The 16,447-nt window shown below is 41.2% G+C and overlaps 1 protein-coding gene across 1 annotated transcript in view; it reads right to left on the minus strand.

Annotated features, from left to right (window-relative positions):
- Window positions 1-441: 441 nt before the first annotated feature.
- LOC148030532 (eukaryotic translation initiation factor 4B2-like) overlaps window positions 442-16,447 on the minus strand; it is a 46,516-nt gene continuing 30,510 nt past the window's right edge. Inside the window, exon 2 of the mRNA XM_087686887.1 lies at window positions 442-1,896. Coding sequence (XP_087543013.1) covers window positions 1,212-1,896 — 685 coding nt within the window. The 3' untranslated portion in view covers window positions 442-1,211. The remainder of the gene's footprint in view (window positions 1,897-16,447) is intronic.

Raw genomic sequence — 16,447 nt, forward strand, 5'->3', positions numbered from 1 at the left:
ACTTCAGATTGTATAAAAAGCTCCGAAAGTGGTGATATTATGTTGGTTTACCCTGTAAATAAGCATAATTATTGATTTGAATTGTCAAAACAAATAACTACACTCTTTTTGTCAACCACATGCCTAGCCCATACATATGAACTGCACAAGTGAACCAAGTAAAGTCATGGATACCACTCCATTACAAAGCATATGGTATATCAAACAGTCCTCACCAGAAATGACACCAAGGAAAACTTTCGGCCAACAGCCACCAAAGTTTCAGACATTGCTCCCTTTCATTTGCCCAAAATACACTTGCGTTAAATAGAAAACTGTTCAGAAACTCTAACATTAAACTTCCATTTTTATCACTAATTCAACAATAATTCCTATCTCAGAGCATTGGGAAACAGACTATGTAAACAGACCAACCGACTTAAATTGACACAGCAAGAGTTCCAGATGCCAGAGAAATGATCTCCTGTTTCATTCAGTATCCATAATTTGAATGGTTTCTCAGCATAAATAACACCAACCAGGATTTCTGCCAGACAACCGCCAAAAAATTTTGAGATACTTCTCTCTACTCTGTCAGCACAAACAATGTAGTTCAACAGATAAATTTGTTTACAAACTCGATAAGGATAGCCAATCTGATTTTCAACAGAAGTTTACAATGCTTTGAAAGGCTGGAAGTACAGAGACAGTTTACTACAAGCACTGGCCTTAACTTCCGACCAAAAGCCCCAGTACAACCATGTACTATTGTCACTTCTCAATTAGGAGTTGTTCACACTGACGTTGAGCTTGCACAATGCCGCAAGTTTCAACTAGCCACATCCCTCCAATTCCAGGAATTGAACCTGATCTCTCTATATAAAAAGAACATGCTGCTAGAACTTGCATAGATTTTATTCAATGCCTAGTCATACACGCAAAGCAAATGATCATTTTCCAGGATAAACAGTTATCCTTGCACAACCAGAACGTTTTTTTTCCTTTAAAGTAAACAGGTACCATTGCAATTAAGCCCTTACAGTAAATAACCAAAACTTGTTTCACCTTCAAGTGAAACTTGAAAAATCCAGCTGGACTCTGCTAAGGAGCCGTGCTCAAAAATCAGGATGATAACTATAACAAAGAACACTCTTTTCCTGGGAGCTCTCATTAATTATTTCAATGAATGTCTTATTCTTGGAATGTCAAATTTGACAGTAACTGCAAACTGCTCAAAACCTTCTTCCAGCATTTGATCCCTCACGATCAATCCAGCTCCCTTGTCTATCACGAGCACTTTCATTAGACCTTGTCCATATATCTGGGCCACCTCCCTCTTGCGAGTAACTGGGTATACGACCACCCTCTGCAGGTAAAGCTCGTGATCGTGTCCTCCTCAGAGAATCAAAACTTCTTCCACTATCACTGGATCCACTCCACCGTTCTAGTGATTCACCACCTTCTATGCGTCCAGAGCGAGACCATCCTCGATCACCTGGGTCTGAACTCCTAAAGCCTTCTGAATGTGCACTAGATCTCTCAGCTGAATCATATGGTCTATTTCCTAATTGGAATCCAGTTCTGTCTGGATAATCAAAACTCCTTCCAGTATCACTACGGCCTGATCTGGAGCCTGGCCTACTGTCAGCTCGGCTTGATACATCACTTCGTCCTGATCGAGATCCTGGCCTTTCACCAATTTTTTGGGAGAACCGCACTCTATCATCGAGACTCCTAGTTAGCAGTTCCAATTCCCTTTCTTTAATACGAATTGTATCAAGGAGATTTTCTTTGCTATGTCCCATTTCATCAGAAGCAACTCCATTCGTTTGACTAGTTGCATCCACTTCCTGTTTACTGAGCTCAGTAAGGACCCTAATTTCTTCTTTTAATCTTGACTCTTCTGGCATCTCTGGCCTGAAAATAAAATAAGTGGAAACAAATGTTAAGCATAATAATGCAAGAGCTACAACAGACTAACATTCACATAAAACACCTGATTGTGAGAGACATTGTGTTTCATACTCTACCATGTGTGTTAGGATTTGTTTATTGTTCATGTAATATGATAAGTTCCTAGTATACAATATTATTTTCTCACACCTTTGAACAAATCAATTTCTCCTTACTTATGATGGATTGTACGAAAATTGCTTCCTGCAGTTTCTAAAAGGTTATGGAACCGTTTCCTACATATGAAACCCCCCATTTTTGAGACTCGTCTACCCTGATTTGATCATAGGTTTTTGTTCAAGGCTGCAAGCAATAGAGTGAATTAATACAAGATTGCAGTGCTGAAAGAACCAGAACCCTTTGAACTAATGATATCATGATTGGCCGAGGGGCTGAAACAATATACACTTTCAAGCACAAAAAATGCTTGCCTGCTATGCGTTCCTGGAAGATATATTGACGCTGCCTAGCCAGCATACATAACTAGTTAGATGTTTGTACGTATGTTATACTGCATAGATGCATTAACTAGAAAATTATTTTGCACATCTACCATGCATTTTGTTTATGCATGCATGAAGGGTACCACAAAACCACGTGTTTGCTTGTTTGCAAATTGCATTTTCATCAAGGATCAAGATCAATTTGCAGCTGTTCATCTGCAATAATCTGCAGCCGCATGTCCCTTCCAGTTTGAGGCCTCACACTTCAAGATCACTACGGCCTGGAAAAAAGGAGCCCCTCGCTCACACTTCAAGGCACCAAATTTCATAATGCATGATAGCTGAAATACAGCATCTGGGCAGCCACTTGTTTGGGTGAAGACCGGCATGCAAGAAGCAGTTTGTTTCAGGCTCCTGCTAAAAGACTATGGTGACCAGAGTGGGCAACAATACAGAAGTTGAGGGCAGCATTTGTTCCGCTTGTTTGGGTGAAGCGGCTCAAAGACTAAGATGACCAGAGTGGGCAACAATACAGAAGTTAAGGACAGCATTTGTTCCACTGCTAGAGGTGAAGTTTTGCAGACAGCAAGCTTGTTTGATGCTCGGGATTGACTACTAATGCATTGCCAGAATGGGCCGGATCACTAGAGGAAAATGACCAGCAGTAGTGAATGGCAACACTAGGAAAAAAGAATCACAAGCCAGCAGCCAGCAACCTTGTTTCTTTTAGGGTGAAGGTGACCCTGAAAGTAAACCTAACCAAATCATTTGAAGCAAGGCTCAAACAAAGAACATAAATGTGATATAGCACATCAAAACTGGTGAGTTCTAATTATTTATGGCATATAGTGAAAGCACAAGTCAGCTGCACATTGTGAACAGAAGAAAAGGAAAGCTGGCAATAATCAAGGCATTGCTTTCATTCATCCTAGGGTTGATGAAGACTTCTAATCTTGCCCATTGTACTGGGCTATCCAAAGCTTTTGTCAAAACTCTTCAAATAGATTACACTAACTTTAAATAATCAAAACATCAGCCAAAACATTCAATCCCACTTTTTGACCATTACAGCGATCCTCTAGGGCCATTTAAATGTCTAGACCTTTGACCAATTATGTATCTATGGTCTAGTAACGTTTCTCACAAAGCTCTGACTCTTTTTGCTACCAAAGATACCTATTGTGCTGAGGAAAATGCTACCATATCACAAGTGCATGCTGACACTCATCCATGGCTAGTACAACCAAATCGTGGTCATCTCTCTCATTAGGGCTAAGCACACGTTTTGAAATGCAAGCAGCTTCATGTGTCCCTGTAAGAGATGCAAATTCCACATTTATGTCCCTGCAAACATCATAATCCCCATGAACAAGTTGACTCCCAACCAAGAAATATATCTCGAAGCCAATCTCTGTCAAAGACCTGCAACACCTCAGAGTGCCATGTCATCAACACACTACTATTCACCCACCTCTTGTGGGTGTCTATGCAAAGAAGACATATCCATCACTAAAGGTCTTGGTTGCTGCACTTGAATTGTGACAAATTCCTTGTTTTGTCCTAAAACAACCATAGATTTTGAAACAGTGGATTTCAAACTCTACTACTCCCTCCTGGTCACTACAAAAAACCAAAATCTGTGCCAATCCATTTTCACCAACTTGAGTTGACCCATCTGCCAATGCTGTGTCCAATCACATCTGTTGAGGACACACAACGCCTATGACTCTTTTCCTTGCACTTGAAACAAATGTCCTCCTCCCTACAACCGTTGTGTCAAGGAGTCTCCTTCAAACTAATTCTCCACATTTAATTTCATAAGGATGCAGCCAATGCTTCCAAGATCTCACTACAACCACTTGCAAGATTGTTGGGAATAAAGGCCTCGTGCCTTTAAATGTGCTCGGGTGTGAACACACCCTTAGCACTTGTGCTTACACATATACTGTTAGCAGAGTATTTGTCAGCTCATGTGTGAGTCTGAGCTTGATCTGGGCTGGGCATTTTTTATTAGGTATTTTAGGTATTTTTCTGGTGTGGCATTTTATGCCAGTGGAGCATTTTTATGCACCAGTCGGCCAGCATTAATGCTGTCCGACCAGCATTATTGCTCCCCACTTTTTCAGCCTATTTATACTCAGTGGCTCCTCCTCAGTCAGTCACTTCATTTCACCATCTGCAGACTCTGTGGAGAGAGGAGCCAGTGCCAGTGCCCACGCAGCCAGTGACTCACTATTGTATGCGACTGTCTCATGTTCAGATATATGGATTCCATTTCCCGTGCATACATCTGAGTTCTCATCTGTATCGTGTTCTTTTCTTTTCTCTTTTTGTCTTGTGTTTCAGCAGTTTATTTCAGCACATGTTTATGCTTCCACCGCTGCTCCACTTCTGACATGGTATCAGTTTTCAGGATTTGTGTTTCTACTGTGTTTTCTTGCTGATTTCAGGACTGTTTTGTACCCCTGCTGATCAGACGACTGCTGTCGCAGCCAGGCGACCTATTTTGGGGCTGTTTTCAGCCTGCGTTTTTTGCAGTTTTGCCATCGCCTGCTGCCTCTGCACCCTCTGCTGCCTACGCACCCTCTGCAGCCTGCGTTTTTCATCTGCAGCTGCTGGCGACAGTTTTCTACCTGTTTTTCTCCAGTTTACAGCCTGCGTTTTGCTGATTCAGCATCTCTCGTGGCTAGGTGACTGTTACTTCAGGCCGTTTTTGCTGTTTTTGGCAGTTTTTGACTGATTTTTTGACTTTCTGCAGCAGATTTTGTCTTCTATTGATCAGATTTTGGGTTATATTGCATGTGAACTCTCATTTTCTGCAGTCTGTGCTTGTGTTTTGGCTGTGTTTCCTCTCTCAATTCTATCTCTTCTCTACTTCTCTTCTTATCCTCTCCATATGGCTCCTCCGTGCACTTCCCCTGATGCTAAGTTGCATGAGGCATCCTTGAGATTACAGGGGCGGCTTCCGGCACATTATGGAGGTGAGGCTTCTGTAGCTTCAGAGAGGGGTGACGGGAAGAAGAAGTCGAAGGCCCAGTGTTACCACTGTGGCAAGAAGGGACATTTGCGGAAGGACTGCAAGAAGTTAGCGGCTTCCAGGAAGAAGGAGCAGAAGACGAAGCGGGATGCTGACTCTACCGATGAGTCCTCTCCTTCATCAGACTCCGACTCCGCTCCTCCGACCAAGGTGAAGTCCAAGGTGCAGAAGGGCTCCTCTTCTTCGGATCGCGGGAAGGGCTTGGTGGCCCCTTCCTCGGTTGCTTTCTAGTGGTGGTGATGAGGTCATCCCTCACGACTCTCTTGTGCCAGAGAGGGAGTGTGAGCGGGTGTTCAGATGGGGCAGCCGCGCCTCATCTATATTTTTATACAGGTGCACAGGTTCCAGAGAGGGACGTCCCTGACGCATCGACTTCAGTCTGGTGGAATCAAATCCTGGAGCTGGGATTGATATCCAGGTTCATGATGAGCTGGTTATCTGACAGAGAGCGGGAGGCTTTCGTCTGGAGCTCACATGAGGGGACACTTTGGCGGTCTGGCCAAAGGCAAGGAATTCATGGTCACCTATGTTCAGAGGCATTTTTGACAGGATGGTCTTGTATGCTACTGCGAGACATTGGTGATGGACACAGAGACATGCTATGATCTTCTCTATTTTCAGGTGTTTGGTACCATCGACATCGACATCAGGTTCTCTCCGAGGCACCTTGGTGGTGGCTTGATCACCCACTGCTTGGGTATCCATGGTTCTACTTGGTGGTTCTATGTTGTATAGTTTCTAATCCCTATTCATTGTACTATTGTATTGTATCAGATCACTCATGATCTGAGAGAGGGTGTTAGCAGAGTATTTGTCAGCTCATGTGTGAGTCTGAGCTTGATCTGGGCTGGGCATTTTTTATTAGGTATTTTAGGTATTTTTCTGGTGTGGCATTTTATGCCAGTGGAGCATTTTTATACACCAGTCGGCCAGCATTAATGCTGTCCGACCAGCATTATTGCTCCCCACTTTTTCAGCCTATTTATACTCAGTGGCTCCTCCTCAGTCAGTCACTTCATTTCACCATCTGCAGACTCTGTGGAGAGAGGAGCCAGTGCCAGTGCCCACGCAGCCAGTGACTCACTATTGTATGCGACTGTCTCATGTTCAGATATATGGATTCCATTTCCCGTGCATACATCTGAGTTCTCATCTGTATCGTGTTCTTTTCTTTTCTCTTTTTGTCTTGTGTTTCAGCAGTTTATTTCAGCACATGTTTATGCTTCCACCGCTGCTCCACTTCTGACAACGGGCTCACTCTCGACTGTGCTCTATCTCACTCTCTCTCTCTCACTGTGTGCAACGATTGTCTGTCTCGATCTCCGTGCCCAACCCATCACTACAATGATGACAATGATCCAATGTTTACATATTTTGTGAGCAACAAAAGTGAAAGAAGCACAACTACTGAACACTGAGAAGAATAAACAGGGAAAGAGAGAGAGAAGACAAGGGCCTAAACAATGAACAAATGGGCAACACAATCCATAATACAATATGAGAGATGTACTATTCAAACCTATACAAGTGAATGGCATGTATGGTGACCAGCATCACCTCCAAACTCCCTCTCCAAATGGATGTGATCCAATACAACAAGAATAGAGGAGCCCTGCGTGCATGCGTGTGTGTGTGTGTGTGTGTGTGTGTGTGTGTGTGTGTGTGTGTGACAGAGAGAGAGAGAGAGAGAGAGAGAGAGAGAGATGCCCTAGGCTGAGACCTAAGACAAATCAGCTAGCCCTAAGTGGGCTGCTTAACTACCCATAAAGGTGTCCAACACAACCTAATAGAGAGCCTAACACCCATGAAACTATTAGAAGTGATCATATCATAGGTTCACAACATCCACTGCCTTATTTATGGGCATTCTCTCTATTCTTTATTTGGTAATTGGCCAACCTATTTTGTGGTAGGACAACTCCTTTATTTTTGTATATAATAGAAGGGAGTGTGGCCAATCCATTGTCAATCCATATATTCATGTACTTGCAAATTCTTGGTGTGGAGAGAGGGAGCTTATAAAGTGTGTGAGCCGGTGCTCAACCATTGTACTCTTGTCATAGTGGATTCCTATTCCCGATTACATCTTGTGCATTGTCTCTTTCATTGATCTTGTGCCTTTCATTATTTTGCTACATGTTCTGCTCTTCTAACATGATATCGAATGTTTAGGTTGTATGAAGGATGTTTTGATTGAATGTGATTGCTCATGCTTGCTAATTTTGTGGACCACTCCTTTATTTTTGGCTATAATAGAAGGAAGTGTGGCCAGTCCATTGTCAATCCATATATTCATGTACTTGCAAATTCTTGGTGTGGAGAGAGGGAGCTTATAAAGTGTGTGAGCCGGTGTGCTCTTATCGTAGTGGATTCCTATTCCCGGTTACATCTTTTGCATTGTCTCTTTCATTGATCTTGTGTCTTTCATTATTCTGCAACATGTTCTACTCTTCTAACATGATATCAAATGTTTAGGTTGTATGAAGGATGTTTTGATTGAATGAGATTGCTCATGCTCGCTAATTTTGTGGACGCGTGATCTCTTATGTTGATTTGCGTTTGGGGATCGTCACTGCTATAATCTCTACTTGACATTGCTACTAGGTTTGTGTGATTGAGTGTTAATTGAGTTTGCATTGACATGGGTGTTGGCCTATGCCCATTGGCGCTTGGCTTGCTACTCTTGACTACATGTCATGCCGTCGGATGCCTCCATTGACATGGCAGGGTAGCATCCGCATGCCCTACCACGATTTCTGCTTGAGTACTCGTGATGACCCACTCCAATGTTAACAACATCCTGTAACATTCACTCTCCACCTAAGCTTGCTTGTCATTAACGTCTAGTTGCTAAGTGCATTTGACTACTGTGCTGATCTACCCATGATGCATCTACGGTTCAGGATTGCCTTGTTTGCCACAGCTCTAACTAGCGCTTTGCCGTTGAATGTGTTGTGCCATTGATGTTGTCAAAGGTGGCTGTTTGCTATGCTGATGCTAGCTCCACCAACTGCTGACTAACTACGATTCAATGTAATCTTGCATTTTTTGCTTGATACGTGTGTTTTTTTAAATACCTACTTTGTGTGTGAGCCCTTGTTCATGTGCCATATCTTTGTCCAGTGGAAGAGTGCTTGGCACTATTATATGCAAACTCTGCTATCGGTAGATACTCTTCCCAATTAGTTTGCCTTGTACTTACATATGCCCTGAGCATATCTTCAAGGATTTGGTTAACCCTTTCAGTTTGCCCATCAATTTGCGGGTGCTCCGTCGTACTCATGCTAAGTTTAGTATCCAATTTCTTAAATACAGCACACCAAAGTTGACTATCAAATTTACTATCCCGATCAGAAACTATATTTGACGGAAGGCCATACAATCGGTATATGTTCTCTATGAACAATCTAGCCAATTCTGGTGTTTTAACATCAGTTGAAGTTGGAATAAACCTAGCCATTTTGGTTAACCTATCCACAATCACCCACACAAAGTCGTGCCCTCTCTATGTTCTGGGTAACGCAACAATAGAGTCCATGGAGATACTCTCCCATTTTCCCAAAGGAATCTCTAATGGGTGGAGAAGTCCTCCCATTTTCAATCTTTCAACTTTATTAACCTGGCATTTATTACATTTGACCACATAGTCAAGGACATCCTTATTCATTCCAAGCCAATAAAACTGCCTTTTAATAAGACTATAAGTCTTATTAACTCAAAGAGTATCTGGCGCCTTATTTCTTCATCTTTCGGGACACATACCCTACTCTTGTAGAGTAAATAACCATTATCAATGGTAAAATTCTTCCACTTGAATCTCATTTGAGCAACCCCTGATGCTCCATTTCCTTGATGAACATCCTCAGATATCCCTTCCTCTGTAGAGGCTCTTCCATTTGGATCCCCATTTTTTATTGTTTCCCATATATTGGAATATGCCGGATCAACCTGGCATTTTCCTTTTAAGGATTCAAGTAAATCGGAAGTGAACTGAGTAAAACTCAATTCATTTATGATGGGCATTCTGCTGAGTGCATCAACCACTATATTGTACTTTCCCTTTCTATACCTTATTTCGTAGTCGAACTCTTGGAAGAGTTCGGCCCATCTGGCTTTATGCCCTTGTAGATCCGGTTGGTCATTAAACCACTTAATGCTTTCATGATCCGACAAGATCAAAAGTTTGGCACCGTACAGATAGTGCCTCCATTTCTTCATTGCATGTAGCATGCAGCTCTCTCTCATAAACAGAATAATTCAATTTTGCACGGTCTAATTTCTTGCTTTCAAAAGCAACTGGTCGACCTTCTTGTAATAAGACCGCACCTACTGCCTTATCACTGGCATCAGCTTCAACCACGAATGGTTTGTTGGGATCCACAATTAATAGTACTGGAGCTGTAGCAATAGCTACCTTAAGTTTTTTAAAACTTTCATTTTGGTCTGTTCCCCAATTAAAGCTCTTCTCTTTCCCTTTAAGTTGGTCCGTCATTGGAACAGCTATCTTGGCATAATCTCGAATGAATCTACGATAAAATCCAGATAAACCTAGGAAGATCTACAGCTCTTCCAGGTTCCTTGGAAATGGCCATTCAATAATTGCCCTTACTTTTTTTGGATCCATCTTGATTCCCTCTTTCGAGATAATATGCCCCAAATTCGCATAAAGGGAATGCATTCTTAACAATTGGAATACTAATCGTAAGTATTCCAAATGCTCTTCTCTTAATTTACTAAAGATCAAGATATCACCCAAGAAGACTACTACAAAATATCCTAGATAGAGCCGTAAAACACTATTCATCAACTTCATAAAAGTAGCTGGTGCATTAGTGAGACCAAAAGGCATCACCAAAAAATCATAATGCCCATATCTAGTACAAAATGCTGTCTTAGGAACATCCTGTGCCTTAATTCTTACTTGGTGATAGCCTGATCTTAAGTATATCTTTGTGAAGAATTCTGCCCCTTGTAATTGATCAAAAAGATCCTCCATTTTGGGCATAGGAAATTTATTCTTCACCGTTATTTTATTAAGTGCTCTATAATCAACACAAAGCCGCATATAACCTTTTTTTTCTTTACCAATAAAATTGGCGTAGCCCAAGGTGAATTGCTAGGTTGTATAAACCCTTTATCAAGGTAATCCTTAATTTGTCTTTCGACTTCTTGGTGCTGTGTTTCACTTAGCTTATAAGGTGGTTTAGAAATAGGGTGTGTATCCCTATCTATATCAATTGGGTGATTTACATCACCCCTATCTGGTGGAAGGCCACTTGGTAAATCAGAAGGAAATACATCTTTAAATTCATCGAACAAACCACTAAATTCATTACTTACATTCAACTCACAAACATAAGAAAATTGTGGCTTTATATTACAAAAAGTAAAAGTGTCATGTATAGGAAGGGACCATAACATATATACCTCACAAGCTTCCTTCTTTATCAACTTCTGAACTTCAATGAAACATATCAAAGGGTTATCAGATACTTCATGTTCACCTTGAATCACAAAAGTCTTACCATCCCTTTCAAATTCCAGTGTATTATGATGATAACTACGTTTTAAGGATGGTTCCAATCCCCATAGCCACTCCCTCCCTAAAGCAATATCGACTCTTTCTATATTCATAATTTGGAAATCAAGTTTATCTTTATATCCTTGGATCTCAATTTCCAAATTGGATACCATTGTACCCCTTATTTTATTATCCTGATCTTGCATCATACGAACAACATATTGATGCCCACTCTTTTGTTGGGGAAGTTTCAATTTTTTGACAAGTGCATAATTTATGAAATTGTGGGTGGCACAGTCATCAATCATGACTCTAACCCTCTTTCCAGCTATCAATCCATGCACTCTAACTAAATCATGTAGCCCAAAAGTAGGCTGCCACATAGAAGTTGACATACAACACATGTGTTGTACATCCTTGTGCAAGACCTCTAAAGATTTATACTTTTCATGCCCCTTTAATTCCAGGGTCTGCACTATATGGATTTGTTTCTCTTTTCCCTTGCCCTTGTCCTTATCATTTCCTTTATCTTCCCCCTTTTTCCTTTGAGGGCAATTCCAGGCAGCATGGTTAGGGGATAGGCAATTGAAACACAGCCTTTTTTTTTTTGCCTTATCAAAGTCATCTTGACTTAACTTTGGCCTTACATATTGTTTCTTTTCAAAGGGTTGTTTCTTGCCCGTAAGAAATGGCATTTTCCTTTTAAATTTGTCTACAATTCACTGATTAATGCAAATTTAACTGCCTCTCAAAGCGTCTTAGGTGAACTCCTTTTCACATCCTTTTTACAGGCCTTATCTAGTCCCCATATGAATCCTCTTGTCTTTTGAAATTCATCTATTCCTTCTAATTTGAGGATTATCTCACAATACTCCTCGAGATATGTCAGCAAAGGTCTTCCCTTTTGTTTGACATAATCCCAATCTTCCCAATTTCTTTCCATTTCATTTTCAGGAAGGAATTCTTTCAAAAAGACCAATTCAAATTGAGCCCAAGTTTCAGGTATTTTATTTGCCTCCTTTAAAGTTCTCCACCATTTATATGCCTTTGGCCCCAAGGTTAAACTGGCCTTTAGCGCTTGGAGATGTGGTGGAGTATTCTTAAGTTTATGCAAATCCTCTCATTTTTGGAGAAAATTAAAGATAGTGTCTTTATTTATGTCTTTTTCCTCCCCGTGAAATTGAGGGGGTTTCATATCTTTTAACACTGGGTTATCCCTCAGCTTTTGGTGGGGTTCCCTAGGATCTCGCATAATCACATCTAGATCTTTCGACGAAGATGGAATATTTGAGATTTCTACCTTATTTTTATCCCTTTCTAATAATAAGGCTAATTGAGATTTTATTCTGTGAGTGCTTGAGTTAGCAACTCCATTTGAACCCCATGTGCTTGCACACGAGCAGTTAAATCATCAAATTGTTCTCGTGTAGCAAAAAATTATTCCCATTGTTCTTCTTGAATTTCCGTTTCATGGGGATCCACCATAGGATGGTCCCTAGAACTAAAATCTTCAATTACCCCCTTTTTCTCTTTGCCCTCCATTAATACACTAGAATTAGAAAGCAAATATAAGAAATTTGCGTACAAGATGAGAGCAGCTGTCAGTGCCGAACACGTGAGAGTAAGACTTGTCGAGTAGAAACACAGGATGAAAATGGGATTAAACACTCCCCCCGCCAGGTCACATATGAACTGGCTGTGACCGCTATTGTCACTAAGGCGGGATTTCGTCCGACACATCTTACACCGTCCCCCTTCCCTGCTGGCGATGCCTACGCACGTTCGAATCCTGCCGTCCACCGTCCTTGTTTCCTGCTGGCGACACCCGCTTTAGCCTGGTGTGACTACTTCGTGTTGACGTGGACAGCTGCAAGATTGATGAGCACTGCTACCGACTAGTAACGCACCAGCACGCCAGATAGGAACAGGACCCGACGGCTCCAAATAGGAACGAACCCAATGGTTCTTTTCCGAAAAAACCCACCACGCTTCTGTTGTGAAACAGCTCTGATACCAATGTTAGATAACGTATGTGTTGATCGCCTGTGATAATGTCTTAGATTCAGTTAAGTGCCCCCTCTGTTCGACCGTCCCAACAGCACGAGAGAGATCGTTTAGATTCACCACCCAGCCTCGCCTAGAAGGTTGTTGGCTTTCTCATTCTGATCTGACTGCCAGCCGTCAGCTTCCGGTGAGTCATACTATCCTTAGACTCACTTACTCTCTAGGCTCCCCTTGACCCCGTTCGGGTGCCCAAGGCCCCCGGACGGTCATCCCTCGCGCTTGTCTCCCCATAAGTTACATTTATTAATGTAACAGTAAGTTTGCATGCATTCACACTCCCTTTGCTACTCTCTCCTTTCCAAGGTAACTGTGCAAGTACTTTTCTTTCTCATTTCAATTCTTTATGACCCTTCTAGCTTCCTTATGATCAAGAGATTCATCATTCTAACATATCTCCTGGAACTATGGTTGAGTGTTCGTGTGCTTACCATAGTTACCAGGAACGGGGAACGGGAACGAGAATGGGAACGAGACCCCTTGGAACGGAAGGAACACCCAAAATGAGGGAACGGGAACGGAGAGAACGGTATATATATATATATATATATATATATATATATATATATATATATATATATATATATATATATATATATATATATATATATATATAGAGAGAGAGAGAGAGAGAGAGAGTCAACACTTGTCTTAGAATCTAGAGAGAGAGATCATATCAACCATAATTCGTGAAATTAGACTCTAGAGACATAATAATCAAGTTTCAACAATAATAAAGATTCAAAACATTGTAACCAGCAATGGATTGTCGCATTCATAATTCAACATTGTAATCAACAATGTTGCATAAGTCCAACTGGCAACAAGTGTGCATTGCAAAAGCACAAAATATGCACTAAACTTTAAAGCCTAAATAGTAAAGATCCAAGTTACAAGAGCTCCAATTTCCAAGTCAATACTCTAAAGTTCCAAAAGGCTAGCTACTAAGTGCTCTGATTCATGGAAGATGGCTCCACTGTGCCTGAATGCTCATCCTGCTGAACAACATCCTGCCCATCACCATCACCATCACCATCATCATCATCATCATCATCTTTTTCCCAACATATAAAAGAATCAACCTGAAAGATAACTTCGGACAAGACAGAAAAAACGATGAAGCCTCTGTGAGCACGAGTCCGTTTCTCCTCCCAACCTCGCCTAGATAAGTGCTGGCTCCTCTCTCCCAGTTTCCTCTGCCAGCTGTCCACTTTTGGTGAGTCCTACTATTCTTGGACTCTCTTACTCTCTAGGCTCCCCTTAACCCCGTTCGGGCGCCCAAGAGCCCGGACGGTTCTTTAAAGTACTTACTCGCTCCCATGTTGAGCTTTCTTCTGAACAATCTTTCCACTTAACCAAACATTCTTGATAAATAGTATTCCTTGTTCGTCTATTACGAACATTTAATATTCTTTCTGGTTCATGTGGATTAGATTGGTCATTGAATAGCTCCTTAATATCATCATTTAAGATTAGATTATCCAAATCACCCAGCTTCTTCCTTAATTTACTTACATGAAAAACTGGATGTATTTTACTACCAGCAGGTAGTTGGAGCTTGTAAGCCAATTATCCCACCTTTTTAAGTATTATGAAAGGACCACGATACCTTGGTGAAAGCTTTGGACATTGTCCCTTTTTCATAGTTTTAGTTTGTTCAGGCACCTTAAGATAGACCAATTCTCCTTCTTCAAAGGAGATGTCTCTTCGGTGAGGATCTGCATATGCTCTAGCTCGATTTTGAGCTTTTTTAATATTTTCTTGAGCAAATTTTAACATACTATTCATATCCTCCAAAAAGTCTTTAGCTGCCTGAACCTTTTCCTTATGCAGTCCTACTGCAAAAGGAGCTCTGGGCTGAAACCCATACATTAACATAAATGGACTATATCCAGTGGAAGAGTGCTTGGCACTGTTATATGCAAACTCTGCTATCGGTAAATACTCTTCCCAATTAGTTTGCCTTTTACTTACATATGCCCTAAGCATATCTTCAAGAATTTGGTTAACCCTTTCAGTTTGCCCATCTGTTTGCGGATGATCCGCCGTACTCATGCTAAGTTTAGTATCCAATTTCCTAAATACCGCACGCCAAAAATGGCTATCAAATTTTCTATCCCGATCAGAAACTATATTTGCCGGAAGGCCATACAATCGGTATATGTTCTCCACGAACAATCTAGCCAATTCTGGTGTTTTAACATCAGTTGAAGTTGGAATAAACCTGGCCATTTTGGTTAACCTATCCACAATCACCCACACAGAGTCGTGCCCCCTCTGTGCTCTAGGTAAAGCAACAATAAAGTCCATGGAGATACTCTCCCATTTTCCCGAAGGAATTTCTAGTGGATGGAGAAGTCCTCCCATTTTTAATCTTTCAGCTTTATTAACCTGGCATTTATTACATTTGACCACATAGTCAAGGACGTCCTTATTCATTCCAGGCCAATAGAACTGCCTTTTAATAAGACTATAAGTCTTATTAACTCCTAGATGTCCCGCACTAGGGGTATCATGACACTCAAAGAGTATCTGGCGCCTTATTTCTTCATCTTTCGGGACACATACCCTACCCTTGTAGAGTAAATAACCATTATCAATGGTAAAATTCTTCCACTTGAATCCAGTTTGAGCAACCCTTGATGCTCCATTTCCTTGTTGAACATCCTCAGATATTCCTTCCTCAGTAGAAGCACTTTCATTTGGATCCCCATTTTTTATTGCTTCCCATATGTTGGAATATGCCGGATCAACCTGGCATTTCCCTTTTAAGGATTCAAGCAAGCTGGAAGTGAACTGAGTAAAACTCAATTCATTAATGATGGGCATTCTGCTGAGTGCATCAGCTACTATATTATACTTTTCTTTTCTATATCTTATCTCATAGTCGAACTCTTGGAGGAGTTCGGCCCATCTGGCTTTACGCCCGTGCAAATCCGGTTGATCATTAAGCCACTTAATGCTTTCATGATCCGATAAAATCAAAAGTTTGGCACCATACAAATAGTGCCTCCATTTCTTCATTGCATGTACTATTGCATACAGCTCCCTCTCATAAACAGAATAATTCTGTTTTGCACGGTCTAATTTCTTGCTTTCAAAAGCAACTGTTCGACCTTCTTGTAATAAGACCGCGCCTATTGCCTTATCACTGGCATCAGCTTCAACCACAAATGGTTTATTGGGATCCACTATTAATAATACTGGAGCTGTAGCGATAGTTTTTTTGAAAACTTTCATTTTGGTCTGTTCCCCAATTAAACTTTTTCCTTTCCCTTTTAGTTGGTCAGTCATTGGAACAGCTATGTTGGCATAATCTTGAATGAATCTACGATAAAATCCAGATAAACCTAGGAAGATCTGCAGCTCTTCCAGATTCTTTGGAGGTGGCCATTCAATAATTGCCCTTACTTTTTCTGGATCCATGTTGATTCCCTCTTTCGAGATAATATG

The sequence above is a fragment of the Lygodium microphyllum genome, chromosome 10 (assembly GCF_053477565.2).
Source record: "Lygodium microphyllum isolate KBCC chromosome 10, Lygodium_microphyllum_v1.1.10, whole genome shotgun sequence".
NCBI lineage: Eukaryota > Viridiplantae > Streptophyta > Polypodiopsida > Schizaeales > Lygodiaceae > Lygodium > Lygodium microphyllum.